General features: G+C 37.8%; 1 protein-coding gene across 1 annotated transcript in view; it reads right to left on the bottom strand.

Annotated features, from left to right (window-relative positions):
• Positions 1–6,505: 6,505 nt before the first annotated feature.
• LOC129725447 (roquin-1) overlaps positions 6,506–21,589 on the bottom strand; it is a 58,862-nt gene continuing 43,778 nt past the window's right edge. The window contains exons 2-4 of the mRNA XM_055681314.1: positions 17,930–18,092; positions 9,167–12,763; positions 6,506–8,180 (exon numbers count right to left, since the gene is read on the bottom strand). Of these exons, the coding sequence (XP_055537289.1) occupies positions 7,815–8,180; positions 9,167–12,763; positions 17,930–18,091 (4,125 nt within the window). The 5' untranslated portion in view covers position 18,092 and the 3' untranslated portion in view covers positions 6,506–7,814. The remainder of the gene's footprint in view (positions 8,181–9,166; positions 12,764–17,929; positions 18,093–21,589) is intronic.

The following is a 21,589-nucleotide window of genomic DNA, read 5'->3' as shown; positions in this document are numbered from 1 at the left end:
CAATCGGAAGACATTGGGCTCTGGTGAAGCGGACGCTTTCCGGAAAGAAGTAGCATGTCAAAGATGACAAACATTTTCATCAAATTTGGAACAGGGTTGCCAGCAACATCGTCAAGGAGATTTTACAAAACCTAATGGATGGAGTGAAGTGCAAAGTAGAAGATTTCTACATTAATGGGTGTCCGGGTTATTGCGAAAACAAGCTTTCAAATTTGACCATCGAAAACTTTCCAGGTAAAATCAAACTCCTATAGGGAATCGCTCCTATATTGATCTCAACACCTGTATCCATCTCATCGCCCTGTTTTTGTTTAATTTACCGTCAAATTTCACTGCTTTTTTTAACTAAAAATAATTTCAATTTTGCATCTCGATTTAGGCGAGTTTGACGGTAAATTGGACAAATATAAGTGATGAGATAAATACAGGCCTTGAGACGAATATTGGAGCGGTTACCTTACACGTTTGCGCCATTTCCAAAATAAAATCATCAAAAAATATTTTTTTCGATTTCAAAATCAAGGGCAGTAATTCACTGATGAACTCAATTGATCGATCTTTGATCATGGTATCTTCCTAGTAAATGACGTCCGCTGGAGTCAAAATTTTGCATTTTTTCAAACATTTGTGAACGTCAGTTTTTGGTGCTAGATCTTTGAAAATATTCGAAGTTATCGGAAACGAGATATTTCAACTCTGATCAAATTGTGCTTCAAATCAATCAACAATAAAATACTGAAATATCACTAAACAAACAGTATTGAACCCGCAACTTTCCAACAAACATTTTTGTTTGTCCACTGGCATAAGGTAATGGGGTTATTTCAGCCCATCTGGTAACTTTTTAGGTATTTTATCTGAAAAGCTCAAATAAAATTAGAAAAATTTATCACGGAAACCTATTGCACTGTTGTTTTTCGACAAAGTACTGAATCTAGTTAGTGTTGATTTAAATAACACATGTTCAACCATTACCCCTTGTACCGTTACCCTATTTGGCAGATAATTGGCGGTTAGAAAAAACCTGCTTAGCAATTTGATGGTCAAGGAAGGTTCAAGACGTTTCGTGAAAAAGGTTTTAAAGTATAGAACACTTTCGATTTTTAACTTATTGGTTTGTAGATATCTGCTAAAATTCAACTTGCTGGTCTTCAGAAAAGTTTGTACTAAGCTCGTTAAATCGTTAAAAAGTTTCAACAAATCGCGTAATTTTCTAATAAGTTGTATTTAAAACACAGTAAATAACCCGTGCTTGAAAATAAACAATGTTTTGTATTCCAAAAAAAATCCAATAGATTACAAAAAACGCTCTGGGTTGGACGATTTACTTTTAGTCTATGGACGAAAAAAAATATTAAAATTGAAAACAACCAATTTTATTCGGACAAAAATCACTAGCAAATCATGCGAAAAAATTAAATAATATCATAAAATCGTAAATGTTGTAACCATTCAACTAAGATAGCAACGAGAATAAACCCAAAGTGGGAGCTATTTTTCCGTATTGTCGAATTCTGCGCACGACTATGGCTTACCGCAATCTTTCCTGCTCATGAGAAAGTTGTTTTTTTTCACAAAATTAACCGATCGTTGATTCGTCATTAGTGTGGAGAAAAAAATTCCACTGTTGCTGTATTTATTTAGGCGTAGCGTTTTGTACGTTTAAAAAGACTCGGTTGAAATATTATTGTCGAACAAATTGATGAAACAGATCATGATCAAGCTTACTAGAGAGAAGAACCATTATCGGCCCATTTAGCAAGATATGAGGAATAACTTAGTTTTACGGGATAGATATGTGTTAGGTTTAGATAGGAAAAAGTGGACAAAGATTATGAAGCAACGCGTTCGCAACTTTAGCGGCGTTTTTTTTTTTTTAGATTAGTTAGATAAGCGTACGTTGTAGGAAACGGTAATGGATGCTAGTTTTGTCTTTTGTTTCGCTTGCTTCCAAACATGTTTATAATGCAACAGGCTTGCACCTTTCGGGCAATTCAACAATTTAGAAAAAGGTAATATGAAATATTATTTTCTCTTGTGTACGTTTTATGTAGTAATAAATTTTACGTTTATGCTAATAAATTTTTCGCATTTTGTTCCACATTTCAGTTTAAAAGCAGTCGTTGGTAATATGTATAAAAGTGATTTTGTAAGTGTTTTAGGCTTCAGCAACGGGCTTTTCAAAACGGATTTGACAACGATATTTTTTTTGCTTGCTTTCGCTATTTAGTATTTCTGGCTTTATCTTTTCTTGATTTATATGTGTGATTAGCAAAATGTTAACAAACAACAATTACAATTAAGCTACGGTTATGTACATCTTTATTATGTTTTACTTTAATCCTTCAGAAGGATTTGGTTCTACCACATTGTCCTACAGACATTTTGTTAGTATATTTCATATGTTTATTTTAATATTTTTATTGGTTAGAGCTGATTTTTATTGATAATGTTTATGTTGTTACTGTTATAGATCATGCGAAAATGCATTTCTATTTTTTTTTTCAATAAATCATGCTACGATAGTAGCTTTAATCTGTACTTTACATCTTCTCAACGTCGTCATTGAACTGAAATTAGAACGCATAACGTGTACTTACCCACAATAAAAAATTATCCTCAAATAATACATTCGGATATTTCGGATAACTCAAGACAACGTAGATAAAATAATAATAAATACAACAACAAAGGAAACATTCCAACAAATAGAAAATATATTATTAGTAATAAACATAATAATAATAGTGATACTTTAGGGGAAAGATAAATCGAAATAAATTTGCATTATTCTCATATTTTCGCGAGCCGTTTGCTACTTTATCTATCGATGCGCAAACTTCAGAACAAATTGTTGCAGATAAGTTATTCCTATCATCCGGCTGAATTATGATTTCACAAAATAATAATAATATAAACAGTCCAAACTTCATCTACACTGCTCGTTGCAGCTCGGCGATTTTTCCTCGAAAAAAACGCGTTGCACATGAAAATAAAAAGCTTGAGAATGTTCAAATCTCATTTCGCAGTTTACGAGAAACAAACTTTATATGATATTGTTTTTACTTGCAGTAATGAATAAGCGATTCGGGACAAAGAAGAGAAACAAACTTTCAACGCCAACTTTTTTCGTTCTGTTTTCAAGTTCAAAATCGAACGTTCTCATGTAAAAGCAAAATAAAAGAAGAACAAAAATGAAGTCAACTGCTTCGGTCAAATTTAAAACAGATTTAAACATAATCGAACTGAGTGTCGAATGCGAGAGAAGTTATTATTATTTTTAACGTTTGAGTGTTCGATTGCGTTTGTCGTGTCTCTGTGTATTTTAATATAGGGTGACACAGCTTTAATTTTTTTTTTTTTTTGAAAAATTTCCTGTTAAACGATTAATTTAACTTGCATGCTGGCGCGGCAAGTTTCTTGGTATTAATCATGTTAAAAACAAACAGTTTATTCTATCAGAATACTACCGTAATGATCGTGAAAGTGTGTTGGTGTAGATTCACTTTTAGTCTAACTTGATTTAATCCTTGGTCAAGGCCCAGTTACACACACGGCGTAATGACGCCTTCTCCATACAAAATAGAAGGCGTGATGGCGATCACGCCTTCTATTTTGTATGGAGAAAGCGTCATTACGCCTTGTGTGCAACTGGGCCTTTACGTATGGGAAAGGTTGAGAATTTCTCAGAAATGATGCTTAGGTGTGTGTGTGAAAAACCTGTCGCGTACGAAAAGGTGTTTTTTTCGCATTCTATGTATTTTGTAAAAATGGACACATTGTCTTCCTCCTAAACAAGCTGTGCAACCCTAGTATGATAACGGAGGTGACTGTGAAAGTGTAATTTGTCTCTAAGTCCTTGTGACGTCATTCGAATACTTGGTTTTGGACAAATTTTTCCGATTGATTTTGAAAAGATGTAAGATTGTGTACGTTTTGCTTGTTTGTTGGTTCATTTAAAAGAATATTCTTATGGTTGCTTTGATTTTCTTTATACAATTTGCTATGCACTTTCACTTCCCCTCATCATGCTATATGTCAAATGTTAACTGTTTTTTTGTATTCCTAGTATATATTCAAATGTATATAGTTTCATATATTTCTTTTGTTTTGTTCTTGACTTCAATGATGATCAAAAATGCTCACACATAGGCGTTAAATGTATAACCTTAACCATTAGCGCTCCGATTTTTCTGTGTATCTAAATGATGTTTAAAAATTCTTTAAACTGTTGAATTTAGTGTAATTTTATTTTTAATCTAAATTTAAAGATCAAAATGTTTTAGTAATGTTATAGCATCCAGTAATAATGTTTCCATTTTTAACAGATACTTTTATGTTATGTTCAAAGATTTTAATAGTATGTAAGAAATTTCATTCTAATGAAATATTTCTTACACAGATTCTTCTTTAGTACATTGAAGGTTATTTTACCGTTTACGGTAGGGTGTTGATTGGAATCGAACTCTGTTCATTGTTTAGTGTTAGCTTTCTATAAGCATTATTGTTTCTTATTTTACGTCGTGAGCAATGCGCTCTGTTTCTTCGGTTGCCTGCATTCCAATTTAAACTCGTCTTCAAGGCAATTGGATTAACAGTGGATTTCACGTCTCGCTTTCAGTAAAGTTGACGTCGTTCTAGTTGTCGATATACTCCTTTGCTTTATAATAAACATAAATAATAATGAATGTAATACATACACTCATAATGAACCCATTGGGTTTAAGTAAAACTGTACCACGATCACTCTATCCGTTCGGTAGGGGGGGATTGCTCAGATGTGTTGATGTAGTTGCAATGGAAGGTACGCTTTCAGCCCATTTCAATACATTCTTAATATAAGAACGTTTTAAGTCAGTCATGTTTGTTGAACACAAATCATAGGATAAAGTTATTTTTTCACAAATTAGCGAGAATTGTAGACACGAAAGTTACAAATAATTGTTACATTCGTGGATTCAACGTGTGATGAATTTAGAACGATGAATCGCTTGTAATCAAAAAGTTTGAGCGAATGAATGTCTTATATGAAATTTCCCAAAAGCGATTTACTAGGTCTACACGTTACATATATCAGATTTTTTTGTAAAAATATCAAAAAGCATTTTTGTTCTCATGTTTATGCAGGTGGACAACACCAAACAATTAATCATCAGTTAGTGGAAGTGTACATTAAATACTCAAAATGTAGAACCATATTTCCAAACGACGTATCTTATGTCACAGAATTTGTTTGGCACAACTACACCAAATACCAGTACTAATATTCCTCTCTAATTTATGGTGTTGATTGCTATACAAAAACACGTCCTAACCCTCCTCAACCACTAGCAACGGTAAGCGTTGTGATTCAACAGCCGAAATAGTTTGTCATTTTGCGGTACCATTCTTCCGAATTTTGTAGTGTTTTGTTTACTTGTATCTAAGATACAAATTCGCAGCGACTGCATACTACTTCCATCAATGATGACGCGTACCAAGACGAGTACTTCCAATGAAACTAATATGCAATCCGTACGCATTACGGAGTTCGATCATTTTTGTCACATTTACAGGTTTCGTTTGCATCCCTCGTCGCGTACAGAAGTGTTGTATTTGGAAAAAAAAAATCATTCACATTCTAGCTTGATAACTTTCACCTACTCCCGATAAAATTTATTGCCTTTGCCTGGCTCAGTATTGTTAATAAACGAAATAAATGTGTGTGTAGTTTTCACTGTATAGTACGATTGCGTTAGTATGTTATCTTGCTTTTTTTCCTAAAGTAATAAAAATTATTGTTTGTTTCCCTATACTTCAGTAATTGGATTTATAACCAAATTAGCGGCAAACGCAATGGTTGTATTTGTATTAATCGTTTTTAATATACAATCTCTTCTAAAACAAGAAATGTTTCAATCTCAATATTTATGCTTTTCTCCTTAGATACCCTTACACATGTTAACCTTCGATTGTTATCTACACAGTTCACCAAACTGTTCAGCATCAAACACCAGAAAACAATTGTCATAATCTAATTAACTATACAGCAACCAGTATTGATTCGGTTATGAACATTTACTACTCGCATGTGTAACTGCCGTTTCACAATGGACGTTTGAGTTTTTTTTTCATCTGATGTTTTGTTTTGTTTAACCGAACATTACGTCTGGTAAGAAATTGCATCATGTTTCTATTTGATTTAATAAAAAAAAATCAACCAGCTAGATTTGATTATTAAAGCATCCGTTTTGTTTTGTGTATGTGAATATAAATGGAAAACAATTTTCACCGAGTTTGCTCTAAAACAGAATGTACAACTAACTATTCATTTACAGTAACATTGACTACAATAAACAGTGACGGTAAGTAATTTTGTTGCTGTAACGCGCTAAAATATATATATATATATATATATATATATATATATATATATATATATATATATATATATATATATATATATATATATATATATATATATATATATATATATATATATATATATATATATATTCTTTTCCCTAATTAGTATTTTTATAAAACATAGTTTTACTCTTGCTTTCACATAAACCATTTGGTAATACGTAAAATATAGTATTATATAAAAGAATTACGCATAAAATATCGAGTAAAAGTATCGGGACACTAGAGCAACAATTGTATTATTCCGTTGAAAAGTGCACGATTAAAACAGGTTAATATAATTTGCTAATATGTAAACATTTGATTATTAAACGAAATATAATTCTGAATTATATTCTTGTTACTTTCAAAACGCGAAATGAGCTAAAACACGGAATACAATAGAACGCGCTCTTACTAACTCCTCGATTTATTGTATCATGTCTGTCCCCAAAAATTTCGATTTTCAATATTGACGGTGAATATGAATAGCAGTAGCAAGAATGATAATAATAATTACAACGAACGAATAGCGAATAGTTATAATATTTGCAATATAAACGGTAATAAATAGATTTTCATTTGCAACATAACCATCAATTATATTATAATGAATCACCTTTTCCGGTTTTCTTTTATCACGCTGTCAGTTGCTTTGCTCCTTTCTTTTATATTGTTTGTTTTCACTAGAATTCCATATACCTTTATACTTTGATCTATCTGTTTAACGACAGCGCACAATCTATGGTGTATATACTAGCTAACAACCGCGCTAAAGTAATTAGTTATACTTTTAGGTGTCCGTAATTCTTTGACACAAATCTTGCTTCTTGTTCTTTGTTGTTTAAATAGCAGTTTTGTTTCGATCCGAAAAATATTCTCTAAAACACACATTTTTTCTGCAAATCAGAAAAGTATCTAAAAAAGCACATATATTAGGGTACTCGCTTCTGTATCTAAGCGGTTTCTTCATTTTTATCTCATCCGGTTATTTGCATCGATTACTTCGTTTTCTTTTGCAGCTAATTTTTATTGTGTTGTTCATGTAAGCTGTCATAATCAACGCGCAACCCTCTCCGGTAATCCGGATAATCTGAACCGTTCGACTCGAATAATTTTTTTAAAATTGGTATCGCTCTTTCATTTCATTTAATGAAATATAACACTGCTGAATCTTATTTTGTCAGATTTTACCTACCCCAGGAGAGTGTAAGCTTTTATCTCCCAGCTTACGCTCTAGCTACGCCTACAATTTATATAGGAGATATTGATCACAATCAGTCAAAGTATGCACGTATGTGTTTGTGTATGTGTGTGTGAGTATCGTGTCGTGTATGTTTGTGTGAGTCGTGTGTGTATGTGTGTAAATTCATTATTATATATTCTTTTACTTCTTTTTACAATTACGAGTTCTTGAGCACGCGTTTGACTCACACTCCCGTCTCGTCCAACTCCAGCTCGGACTCAAGACGGAGAACCAACTCACGCATGTCATCTGCGATTCCTTCTTCGTAGGAATCTTCATTGTTACTGTTGCTGCTGTTATTGTTGACGATGCTACTGTTTGATGTGCTGCTGTTCGCGATGATATTATTGCCGCGGCTGTTGTTATTAGTACCACTGCCAATGTTGTGTCCCCCAACTACCACCAGGTCACTGCTTTCGGTCGAAGGTTTCAATCCGGACAGATCTAGTAAATTGTTCCATAGTGGTGCTACAGCGGTCACTGCTGATGATGATGTCGGTACTGACAGCACTCCCGATACGGGTGGTAAACCAGCCATAGCATGCTGAGCCTGTAGCGACGAGATTTAGTAGTGATTATTATTAATAACACATTGTTTTAGGAGTCGGCTTAGCGCCTACACGGGCTTTAGGTAACTGGAAAAATAAACGATGAATCAAACCAGAATATTGGTGATCATTATTTCCAATTTAGAATCAAATGTTTTTTTTTTTATCTGGGGTTCTTAATAGTTCTTTCTGGCATTTCCCCAGTGGCCTAGACCGTTTCGTTGGTAATGTTTCCGTCTACCTCGTTTGTGAGCTGGGCTCGATCCCAACGAAGAAATGATGTGATGTGAAGAACAACATGTGACAAAGTGCCAGCTAGCAACACAACTGTCTCCTTAGTGTAATACAAATGCAATAGTTTTTGTTGGCTCCGAAAATATGGTTAATACTTGTTAAAATTTCATTTCCTCGGACATCAGTCCTAACAAATATTTTTCAAGGTACATATTTTCGTAAAGTCTTAGAAAAATACTATTTGAAAAAAAGTTTTGCAGCTTTTTCATTGGTTTTTATTGTGATTCGCAGGTCGAATTGACTCTACTGTTCAGTCTTTTTTTAAACATTTTACACGTTAAAGTTAAGCTTCTGCGTGTGAAAAAGCGATTTCAATAGTCGTACATTACACATGTTTCTCACAAAGTAAAACTTTCAGTACATGATCTGTGTATGGAAAGTACGAACTATCGGGTAGTCCGTTTTTGCACAGTATCACAATTTCGTAAAAACGCGAGACGCTTCAAACGTACGCAGAGCACTTCTGGCGCACGCAGGACATATCGGTGAACATAAATTGTTGAAGCGTGGGATGTTGGAGCAAATCAGAAAAAAACTCAAGCAAAATCTCAATTTCTGAATAACTCTACTTGAATAAAAACCCTAGAAATTTTAAGTCTCTGCTGCCCAAGGTAGTGAGGAGACCTCTTAATGTCAATTTTACCTTCCTTTTTTGCACGACTTCAAACAGTACAACAAAAATAGACGCACTTACCTTTAAATCTTTCAGCTCCCTAAAATTTTGCAGCTTCATTTCCACATCAGCCCCGGTACCCATCAGCTCGTTCAAAGGAACCGTTTCTGCTATATGGGGCGGTAACTTGTGCCCATGCAAAGCATTATGATGTTGTTGTTGTTGCTGCTGCTGCTGCAGTTGCTGTTGTTGTTGAATTACGGATAGATGTTGCTGCTGTTGCTGATGTTGTAGATGCTGTTGGTGATGTGGCTGCGATGATGAATGATGCGAATGTGTGGCAGCTTGCTGTTGCGGTTGTTGTTGTTGTTGCTGGTGATGCGTCGGAATGCCTAGTGCAGCTGCAACCATCGCAATCGCAGATGAATGATTTTCCGGTACTAGCTGCGTAGCCGAGCCCACCATAGGTGGTGCCTTGGGGATTGCGTGAAGATGATGTTGCTGCTGATGTTGTTGTTGATGATGTTGCAACAGTTGGGCTTCTGCATGATTATGATGAAAGAGTTGTGATGTAGTTGTGTTGGCTTGATTGCTACCACTACTTAACGATTCACCACTATAATTGAGGTTACGATCAACCTGGAATATATCCAGCTCCAGTGAGTTGTTATTTGGTTCAATTTTAATACCGGTGGTCTGATGGGATATTGGAGCGTGTTGTTGTTGTTGCTGCTGCTGTTGTGCATGCTGATAGAACGTTGATGAATTGGATGAACAATTTGAAGATGATTGCTCTCCCATGCCAGTGACCTCGTTATACAACTGTTGTTGTAACCCTAGCCACTCACTTTCCAGTGTACTACTGGCGAAAGAAATGTCAGTACGTTGTTTTCCAAGCTGCTGTTGATTGGTCATTCGTGATATAGGTCCGTATTTGTTATTTGCCGAATTAGCAAATTCATTCTCAGAGATTGTCATATCCTCATCAGCTAGTAGTGAGTCAGAACGAACGAACATGTCCTTTGTTGTAGATCCAACGTAATTGAGCATTTTAAAAAGCTCTAATGCTTCATTGCGTAAAGGATTACTACCGTGATAGCCATTCATTGCACCGTTGTTTCCAGCTATAGCCGATATGCCACCGTTGCTGTTCATATTTTGTGTCGCTGCAACTTGCGGATGTGGGGTGTGCATGGTGCTCCGGTTGCCTCCCCCGTTTCCAAATGCGTTGGATGTTTGTGGTTGATGCATTATTGCATTGTTACCCTGTGTGGGTGGTTGAGAATGGGCATACATGCGACCGTTGTTGTGTTTATCGCGATAATCACGCAGTTTATGGTGCATTTGCGCGCTCCCTTGGTAGTACTTAACACCAGTTGGAGGTGCAGATTGATGTTGTTGTTGTTGTTGGTGGTGATGATGAGCAGCCGGCGGCATAGCCTGCATAGTGTGCTGCGAATGTGGTGCCAAAGGTGACATGGGATGAGGATTTTTATGTCCTCCTTGCATAGACGAATTGGAGTATGATGGATTTATAGCAGGTTTGGGTGCATGCTGTTGGTTCATTATGTTGATTGGAGGTATAATCTGGTGCTGTTGTTGCTGTTGTGGACCAGCATTCATCGTAGCAGCATTGATCGGATTAGGAACAGAAGTTTGTGGTGGAGGGGGTTGATTTTCCCACGGATTGAATTGTCGACGTTGATCATTTTTCTCCGGATATTCAGGAAAACCTTGATTTGCAGCCGTGTAAGGAGCTGGCGGGGGAGCATTCATTAATGCTGGGTGAACTTGATCATGCAGTTGAGGTTGATTTGGAGTAGGATATGCAGGATGATTTATACCGTGTAGTACACTTAGTGGAGGAGGTCCATTATTAGGCCCAGGGTGTTGCATGGGCGGAGGTGGTGGAGGTGGGTGACCGATGAAATTTCCATTTGGTGGTCGAATAAAATTACTTCGTACACCACCAGTTGCGTGAACTGATGGTGGTGGTATTGGCGGTGGTGGTGGACGCGCCCCGAACTGCAAATTACCACCTCCTGTTCCGGTGGAATAATTTGGGTTGAAATTAAAATTACGTGAACTAGTGCCACATCCACCGGGTTGAAGCGGTGCTGGTGGTGGTGGTACATTCGCGTAAGAAGGATGCTGATGCGGCGGAACTGGCGTTAGATGACTATTGTGACTACTGTTGCTATTGCTACTACCGCTAGCGTGACTGTGGCTACTCATTGGTGATTTATCAAGGTATCTCATTGGCGGAGTAGACTTTGGATAACGCATTGGAGAAGCTTCTTCTCCAGATGAGTGGTATCCAAGTGAACCAGATGGCATTCCTAGATCGCCAATATACTCGCTATGGTCTTTCCCGTTCGGAGTTGCTCTAACGTTGTTCTTTCGCAATTTCGTACGATACTTCTCCAGTTCCTCATCCGAATGGGCAAAAGTACAATTCGGTCCTCGGGGACAAGTACCCCGAAAGTTCAAGTCGCGACACAAACTAACCTTATACTTACTATTGTGAGCCAAGTGCCCTGGTTCTTGTAACTTTCGGTTGCCATGATGCTGTACAAAATCTACCAGGCCTATAACGACCCGTTTTACCGCTTCTAGTGCCGCCGAACACTCGCGCCACGTTGGCACATGATTTTCGGCATTCGAATCTATGCTGGCTAGATGCTTTAGATGAACGCGTAATCCGGATAAATTGGCCGGATCTCCCGTTCGTTGGAGAGCTATTATAAGCTCCTGTACAGATTGCACAAACGATTGCGGAGTTTGCAATTTATCGATGATACTTTGCATGTGTGACTTGTGGGCCGTGTCGCCATAGAGTAGTGAAGACCACTGATCCGGGGCTATCCGGAGACCGGCTTCAGTAGCAATTTGTACTATTTGGGCATCGTGCTCCCGTCTAAGTGCTTCGTAAGTACGGAACTCTTCTTTTAGTTGCATCAGCGACGAATCACCTTCCCTTTTGGATACCTTGAAGCAACTTGCACGATACAGCAACTGAACCACATGGCCAATGCTAGTTTTGGATGCTTGTGAGAAATGAGGTTCTAAGCGCTGCACTACGAACATCACCAGGACTTTTCGCGATAACGCCGATCCATCTTCAAGTGCTAACAACACCAGCTTAAGAACCTCTTCTTGCATTGCTGGACCCAGAAACTGGCAGCCACGAGCTCGTACAGCAGCCCACAGATTGGTGCTCAGCTGCTGTGGATTTTGATGTTGCAGTATTAACTCGGTGACAGTTCGTTCGCCTAGGGAACGAGCGGCACGCAAAGATCGCGCACGACCTTCGTCTTCAATCAGCTGACAGTTGACCAGGGTGACCAGTTTGCGCTGCATCGGACGCGACAGGAGCCCTCCGGCATTGCCATTGGGGTATGGTTTTAGATACAGAGCCAATTCTTCGATGCAGCCCCGAGCAATTTTGTAGCACTGCAGGTCATCTGGATTCAGGTTCTGCACGCTAGGCGAGCTTAGGTCTGGATCGATCGTGCTGCTACCAGACGCACCGCCCCCTGCGGTTGATGATCCTGCGGAGGAGCTGCTAGAGCTAGTGCCGACGCTACCCGGGCTATTGCCGGCGGTGTTGCTTGTGCTGACCAGCTGTAGTAAGGCATTGTTAACCGGTAGATTATCTAATTCTGTTGTTATAATAGTCTGCAATGATGGGAGAAAAGAAGAAAACTTGAGTTAGAACTCATCAAACAATCTTTTTGACTCTCAACTTAGGTATTCGATTTTGCTTCTAGTTTTTGTTTTGCAAAGCAATTTTCTTATTCTTATTATTATTTATTATTTGTCATCAGATAAAGTTCTTACCCTAATGACACTTACTAAAATCAGCTATCTCAAGAACTAAAACATTTCTCAAACAACGCTTGTTCTTAACACGGGACACATTAAAATCAAACACATCGTAGCAGCTGTTGAAAATGCGACACATGCTGAGCACTGGTTCATGTAGGCCATAGTTCGTCCTTGAAGATCGGTTGCTTAAAAATGTATGAAAACGGAGATTGCGTCGTCTAGTGTTTATATCGAGGAGACCTAGTAATAAGGGGCAGTCTATGTGTCCCTGTATCAGGTCTCCCACGAAGCAGGCCTTTGCCAAGTTGCGCCTTCCTTCCAGCAGCTCTAAATTGATGAGCTTGCATCGACTCTCATAGCTCGGTAGATTACGAGAGTCTCGCCAAGGAAACTGTCTTAATGCGAAGCGAACAAATTTTCGCTGCACAGCTTAAATCCTCTTAACTGTGTTTTGGTAAAAAGGACACCATACGATGGCGGAATATTTTAATATAGGACGGATCAGGGAGCAATAAAGCGCTTTGAGACAGTGCACGTTTTTGAAGCTTTTAGCGAAACGAAACAAAAAACCCAGTTGCGACGACGCCTTTGAAACTAAATAAGCAACGTGATTCTTGAAGGTTAATTTTGAATCGAGCATGACTCCCAGATCCTTCACCACCGTCTCACGTTTCAAAGCAGATCCTTGTAAACTGTAGTCGTGGAGGTACATCGCATGTTTTCGACCGAAGGAGATAACTGAGCTCTTAGACACATTAAGTGACATCCTGTTTAAGCTGCACCAATCGCTGAAGGCTTCCAAGTCAAATTGTAGAGACTAGGCGTCAAGAGAGTTTTTTATTGTGCTGTATAGCTTCAAATCATCTGCGTAGGATAATTTCATGCATTTTAAAATCGAATTCAAGTCGTTCATGAACAGCAGAAAAAGGAATGGCCCAAGGTGACTGCCTTGAGGAACGCCGGATGTAACGGGAAATGGAAACGACGTATAATCGCCGAGCTTAACAGCCATGGTTCTTCCAGCGAGGTAGGAGCGAAGCCAAGAAAGCAAATTGTCGTTCATTCCGATTTTGTCGAATTTCGCTAAAGCAATCTCGTGATTAACTCTGTCGAAAGCTGCAGAAAGGTCGGTATATACAGCGTCCACTTGATTACCGTGTTCAATCTCTCGTATAATGAACGATGTAAAAGTAATCAAATTAGTCGTCGTCGAGCGCTTAGGCATGAATCCATGCTGGTCCAGGGAGATGGCGTGCGAACAATCATGAGTCAATTTGGAAAGAACAATTTTTTCAAACAGCTTTGAAACAGAACTAAGCGACGCAATACCGCGATAGTTAGAAACGGTCCGCTTGCATCCTTTCTTGTGGATGCGAAAGATGAAGGAATTCTTCCAGCATTCGGGAAAGACGCCCGTCGTCAAGGATAAATTGAAGACCTTGACCAAAGGTGCAGCAAGCAAATTTAAGCATCGTTTTAGAATTAGAGAAGGAATGCCGTCAGGGCCGTATCCGTTTGATATTTTCATCTGGTTCCCGGCTACAATCACCATGTCTCTATCAATGACGAACGGAGAGCCGAGCATTCTCATGGTAGGCAAATTATTAGTGGCATTCGCAATGTCTTGGTCGTTTACATTTTCAGCGGAGAACACGCTGTAAAATTGCGTGCGAAATAGGTCAGCGATACCATCGACGGTGTCAACATTGTCGGTCCCGTTGGTCATACTAGAAGGCAGCCCAAATTCTTTGCGCTGTTTGTTCACATAGCTCCAGAATTTTTTGGGGTTCGTTTCCAGTCGATTCTGCAGATTAAACTGGTAGTTATTGTACAAAGCACTATTGAGGCGTTTATATGCAGTGTTGGCGCGTAAGTATTCAGCTTTCGACAAATCGGTTCGACGTTTACTATATTTCTTTAGTGCCGCCCTTTTAAGTCTCTTCAAGCGTCTCAGCTCTGAGTTTGACCAACTTGGATGTGGCTGCTCACGGGTAAGTTTTTTAGGCACAAACCGATCAATTGCATATATAAGAAAGTTACTCATAGTCGATGCTGCGGAGTTAGCATCGTCACCGCCAAGAGATGTAGTCCAGTCAACACCAGCTAGAAAGTTTTTCATTCCCTCAAAATCAGTGTTGTAAAAGTCGTAGTGAACGGTTTCGGCGATTGCTTCAAAATGATGCTCAGGAAGTAGTTCTAACGTCATTAGCAGAGGTGGATGATGTCTGCAATTTTTGACAAGCGGTGCCGGAGCTTGTAAAAGTGAACAGCTATGTCCCAGCTTCTCGCTGATGAAGCACAAGTCGAGCAAACGGTTGTTGGCGTTCATAGTGCCGTTCACTTGCCGGAGCCTAGCAGAAGAGTACGCATCGAGTAGGACTAACGATGCTGGCCTGATCGATGAACGAGAGTTATCCGGGAACCGGAAGTTGTTACTGCCGTGAAGCCATGATATTGTACTAAGGTTGAAGTCGCCCAAAATGACAATGTTGTCTGTAGCTCCCATTTGTGAAACGACCCATTCCAGAGAAAGAGTGTGCTTTTCTATTAGGGTACAGTCGTTGACGCGATCGGGAGGCACGTATATTACGCAAACAAACAGAGTGCCAGTAAGCATTGAAATCGCCACCCACAGGTGCTCTACCGTTAAGTCCTCAGGAGGTTTCAATAGACGAGATTTGAAGCTGGAGCGAACAGCTAGGAGAACTCCACCACCACTGCTCTTGTTGCTGTTGTGAACTGAACGGTCTTGCCGGTAAACGGAATACGTTTCGTTGAAAAGTTGATGTGATAGAGTGTTGATGTTCAGCCAGGTTTCGGTGAAAGCATAAATATCATAGCAAGCGTCGTTGCATGCTAGCTGGTAGTCAGCAATGGACATGTTGATGCCGCCGGTGTTCTGGTAGTAAAGCAGGATTTGTGATGCTGGATCGGCTGGAGCTAGTCTGGAAGTGGGAACGGCATCAGGCCAAACAAACATTCTGAACTTTTTAATTTGTAATGGGTGAACAATAAGGTTGCCAATTTGTCAATTAAATCATTTCAATGTATTACATAAATGGACAAAATATTTTTTCGGCAATTGTTTGTTGAAATTATTTGTGGCAATTCTGTTGTAGCACAAAAGTGAAAAGTGAATTTATCAAAAAACGGAGCTAAGAAAAAGTTGAAGTTAATCTTTGAGAAAAAGTTTTGCATTGCTATTTTCAGTAAAATTATTTTCGATAAATTTATCTATGATTTTGTTATTATTGAAAATGAAATTTGTGGCAGGAAAAAACAAATACATGAGTTATCTTCGGTAAAAATTGAAACCCCTCTTAATAATCTAGCAGATCCACAAATAAATCTTCCTCTAATTCTTACAGTAGAATAGAATGTTATTACTTTTAGATCGATTTTGTCTCAATCTTCTGTTATTTTTTTTTTGTTCTTTCAACATATTAGCATCCATGAACTACATCCACGAATAAATCTTCCTCTAATTCTTACAGTAGAATAGAATGTTATTACTTTTAGATCGATTTTGTCTCAATCTTCTGTTATTTTTTTTTTGTTCTTTCAACATATTAGCATCCATGAACTACAAGTTTCGTAAGTTCGAGGTGGCAATTTTATCGCGTAGAATATATTTCTGGCATATATTTTTTTTTTCAAAGATATGTGCAATTCACTTTCTATAAAAGTTCAAAATTCATATTTACAATAATTCGAGAATTGTTGCAACCAAAAGAAAAACTTTTTCTATATAAATTTATTGAGAATAATGCATTATAGCTATTGAATAATTTAAAAAAAAAACGTTTGTAACGTTCGAAAGCGTTGTGAAACCAAACATTTTCACCTGAAAAATCATTAAGTTTTTTGTGATTGCTACATTAACTACTGATTAATAATAAGTTTTAATTGCTTCAATCTTTTTTTCAAGTGAAATTGCATTTGCCGGAAAAGTACTTTAAATATCTAACCTCCGCATATTTCCCTAAGGGTGCTGTCAGTGCTTACGGCAACAAAAGTTAGAAGTGTGGTTTATCAAGATTTACCTATGTTTATTTGGGACGACAGTATTTAAAGCTGAATTGGTTCAAACTGAATTGAAGGTTTTTTTTTTTTTTAAAAAAGGCTGTTCTAATCTTCCCGATAATTTTTGTGTGCTCTGGTTCTGCACTGTAAGCTCCTGCCTTTTTAGTGTCGAATAAAAGCTCGGCTTGAAAGTGGCTATTTCATATTTCGACGGAGTAGCGCAAATTAGAACACTTGGCTTTAAAGATCCCGCTAAAAATGAAACCGCACTACCTCTTATGTTCAAGTGAAACATTCTTTCCATAGATAAGCGTAAAATCAAATCGCTTTACGTCATATACTTGTGCATCGTTTCCTAAGTTGACGTCATTACAGTCCATAGTTTTGTTCAGCCATGCAGTTTCACCCATGGCGAGCTGACAACAGACTGCCATACGTGTGGTGATGACAGAAATGCTATAGCAGCCTCAGTTTTTTCTTCTTCGTTGCGAATACAGCTGAAGGCTCCCGATGGCGGTGATGTTTTAATACACATCAGAATGAGTCATAAAAGTATTTCCTCTACTGACGTTGGCAGCCAGCGGTGTTCGGAATATGTAGGTGAACAATTTGTTCACAAAATTTCCGTACGACATTACATTGCGCCATTTGCTCCCTGTGGGTAAATAATTTGTCAGGGATTGATTCCCAACAGTTTGCTTATGTAGGAAATGCGAAATTGGACATTAAAATATTCAAAAGGTTCTGCCATTTGCTACTCGGTGCTGCCTTCATGTTGATTGGAGGTCAATTTACTGTCTACGTCATCAGCCTGGGTGTTCCATTGTTAATTCAATGAAAAAAATATTTAACAGCATTCAATGGATTAGCAAAAAATATTTAAACGTACAGGTTGCTTTCAGCTTGATGCTTGTAAAAAGTACGTTCGACTACATAATTAACGGAAAGTTGGTACTCGATTGCGAAAATAATGTAATAAGCCAAAGCACTCACCTGATCGAAGGGGCACTGCTTCTTGTGCAGCGTCGTCAAGCAAGTACGGCAAATGGTGTGGCCACATCCTAGGCTAATTGGTGGACGTAGATTTGCCGCAAATTCGTGGAAGCAAACCGGACAGCTGAGAAACTCTGTCCATTGTGGCGCCTGAATCGGCATTCTAGAATGAATGAAAAAGAAAAAGTTGACCAGAAAACGGCAAACGCCGCCAGTGGTAAAGAGCGTTAGATATATCTTCAGACATTACGGTGACTTAGGTTCTAATAATAAATCGAGTTCAACGGTTTCGATTGCATTCGATGTCAGATGGTGTTGGTAACGGTTCAGTGTGCAATATACCAGACGAACGCGTGTGCCACGGCAGTTCGAAAGCGCCGAGGCCATTCAAGGCCGAATGCGCTGCTTCTTCGCGAGTGGCAACAGGTAGGAGCAACATTTTGAGTAGCATGAATCAACCGGTCTGCGATTTGCGGCCAGTGCCACGTTGTCAGTCTCTTATTTGAATGTGCTCCGCCGCTCCGTAGCTACCCGGTGGCTTATGCAGTAGTGGTGCTACCAGTTTTGGCGCTTGCCTAGTCGGTACTGGCGAGGGATTTCCCATGATGTAGGCGAAATTTGAACTCAGAGCAGTGGCTCCACATACTCTATAATACGATTTATTCGTGTCCCAAAATGGCAATCTCTTTGCTCGTTAGTAAACCACATCCAAGAGTGTGGTTAGGTACCTACCAGAGGTGTGGTAGGCAGATCTAATACACTGCTTGCTCAATATATACGTCTTTCATCACTGGCACGAGAGGCAGTTTTTTTTTCTTCATTTTGGTTCGTGAAACGGGTAAGATTAATACAGCAGTAACTCGCTATAACCGGAATAGGATGACCGAGAAGTTGGAGCGTTTTCAACTGCGGAACTTTGGAATAAAACGTTAAAATGAAAAATACAGTGACGGGATCGGCAGAAAAAATTAACCGATTGGGTTCGCGCAAATGTGATCAAGAATAGAATAAAAACTCTCATTTCCCGGGAATTCCCGGGAACCCAGGAATGGAAAAAAATCATAGCAAAAATGAGATGTCAAATAAAGTTTATAACAAAAGGTAACAAAAAATCGGTTACAATTTCATTACAAATTCGCATGTAAAACGAATTAAAAAAAAATACAAAACATTTTCTAGTTTACATTAGCAATTCGCGATCGATTTTCGCAGCAAATGTTTGCAGAAGAGAACGTTCAAGGTCTTCATGTCGTGTTTAATTTCCAGAATATTGCCAAATCATCGATTCCGGCTACATTTCATTAGAAACTGGAGTGTCCAATGCTTTTAGTTTCTCGAAGAGAAAGCTGAGTGTTAGGTAGGTAGACGAGGCAAATATTTGCTATATTTGGTACGGACTTTTTTGGGCAAAACTTTTTTCGGGTTATATGTATGCAAATGTTTGCTCAAAACTTTGTTTGCTTAAACGATAGCAAAGCGCTCATTTTTATCAAATAAATTTGGTATACCATGACCATGGCTAGGGGCACCAAAATTCATAGGAATGGTTGAATAGTCATAATCTTTAATTTTTCCTGGTTTGAGGGTTTGGAGTGCACCTGTGTTGACCTATTACAGCCCTTAATGATCTCCAGGTCTACATTCACGATAACTGAAAGTAATTTAAATCATGCTATTCTATTGAGTGTATTTGAAATGATTTGCAATATAATATTTTGTTGTTTTGAAATATTTTGTTTCATTAATTTAATTTTGTCGACCAGTGCAATCGTTTGGCATGGATCCTCATCGACATGAAAAACGTAACTTTTCTAATAAAAATTATTGTTGCCCTTCTTTCTTTGAACCGCAAATTGAAACAATTCGAAATTAATTTAAAGACAGTTCGCTCATGTACAGAGACCCTAATTTTAAATCCACGAAATCCGCGTCACGAGGTTTGGAAATCCGCGCCGTAAGCAAAAAATTCGCGTCAAAACTCAAGCATGATAAAGTATATATTATTTTTGAAATGCTACATATTATTTTAAAATTAAAATTGAAAAAAAAAACAAGTAACGAATCATTATAAAGCTTTTGGCAGCTAGCTTTCTAAAAGCATCCGTTTTAAAAATATTGGAAAATATGAGCTTTTTATGAAAATACGCCTCTTTTGCAGGTAACTAATTCGTGGTTTTCCAGTAACAAGCATAGATTTATTGAAATGTTTATTTATTATAATACAATTGATTCCTTGGTAACAAAAAGATTGGAAATAGAACAGAATTTTTACATGCATATTTTCATTGAACAGAACAACAAAATATAGAAAATAAGGTAAACCCGATCAAACGATTATGACAAACGGGCAACACAAATAAATCTGCACTTGATAGAAATAACAAAGCCTGAAATATTCTTGATATGCCAGAATGATAAAAAGTTCAGAAATCTATCGAATTCTGTTATCATACACTTGAATGTTCAAAAGTGTGTTTTTTAAGCATATTTATAACAAAACTTGTTATTCAATTGACAAAATATTGTACATTCTATCTAATTCTGATCTTTTTCTGCCAAAAACTTTGCAAAACTTGCTATAATTTGTAATAATCAGTTAGTAGTTTTGATAGGAATTTTGATATTTTAACTATTAACGAGATCAAGTTTAGAACACAAGTTGATACAAAAAGTTCGTAACCAAATATCAAGATTTGTTATAATCCTGATACTTTTTGACTGATCGGAAATACAGCTAAACTTCAAGCAGGGTATAGGGTAACGGGGATATTTTGGCCAGCTTTGGGAAGTGTTCGCACAGTTCATTCAAAACAAACACAATTTTTCAACGTAAATACCTACTCTATTATACCATTGTTAAAAGCTAAGTGTCTATTTAAATATACACCGTTCAACAATGCAATATATTGAAAAATATCCTAGAAATATCAAAATTTTTACGAAGTTTTTACTTTGGTCCACCTTTATATCTACAGACGTGTATGGAAATAGTTCGGAATAATCATATTTAAGATCATCACCGGTATTTTTAGAGCAAAAATAGTGGGTTTGAGGAGAACATCCTTCTGCTGTGAATTTTTGTAAATTTTAAGCATCTAAAAATGAAATGATTTTGCTTATAGCGGTTCGACAGGCATTCTCATCTATCGTTAAATGTGATAAATTAAGAAGTAATTACCTGTAAATTGCACAAGCTGCTTCTTTGTTCACGTGCAACGGCCGAACGGTAATCAAAGAGATGTCAAAACTTGGCATGGCCAAAATATGTTCGCTTCAGAAAGAGGCAAACATATTTCGGCCATGCGTTTAACCACTTTTTCAACTTTTTCCAACATGTTAGAGTATACACCCTCCCAGCTGGTCTAGAGGTACGATTCTGGCCTAACAAGCCAGTCGTCGTAGGTTCGAGTCTCGGCTCGGGAGTGACTGTTAGTGTCAATAGAATCGTAGCGCTAGCCCCGCAATTGTCATGTATACTTTACAGTTGGCTACGAAGTCTGTGTATAATAAAACAGAAGGTCGAGTTCCGTATCGGAATGTAGCACCAAGGCTTTGCTTTGCTTTGCTTTAGAGTATACAAACTGTTTTTATGACATTTTATTGAAGTTACTACAACAACGAATTGTTTCAAAAGCATACATATTTGTTACAATAGCTTCC

This window comes from Wyeomyia smithii, chromosome 2, assembly GCF_029784165.1.
Source record: "Wyeomyia smithii strain HCP4-BCI-WySm-NY-G18 chromosome 2, ASM2978416v1, whole genome shotgun sequence".
In the NCBI taxonomy this organism is placed as follows: Eukaryota; Metazoa; Arthropoda; class Insecta; order Diptera; family Culicidae; genus Wyeomyia; species Wyeomyia smithii.
The sequence above is the reverse complement of the archived record's forward strand: the minus strand, read 5'-3'. Positions and strand labels throughout refer to the sequence as shown.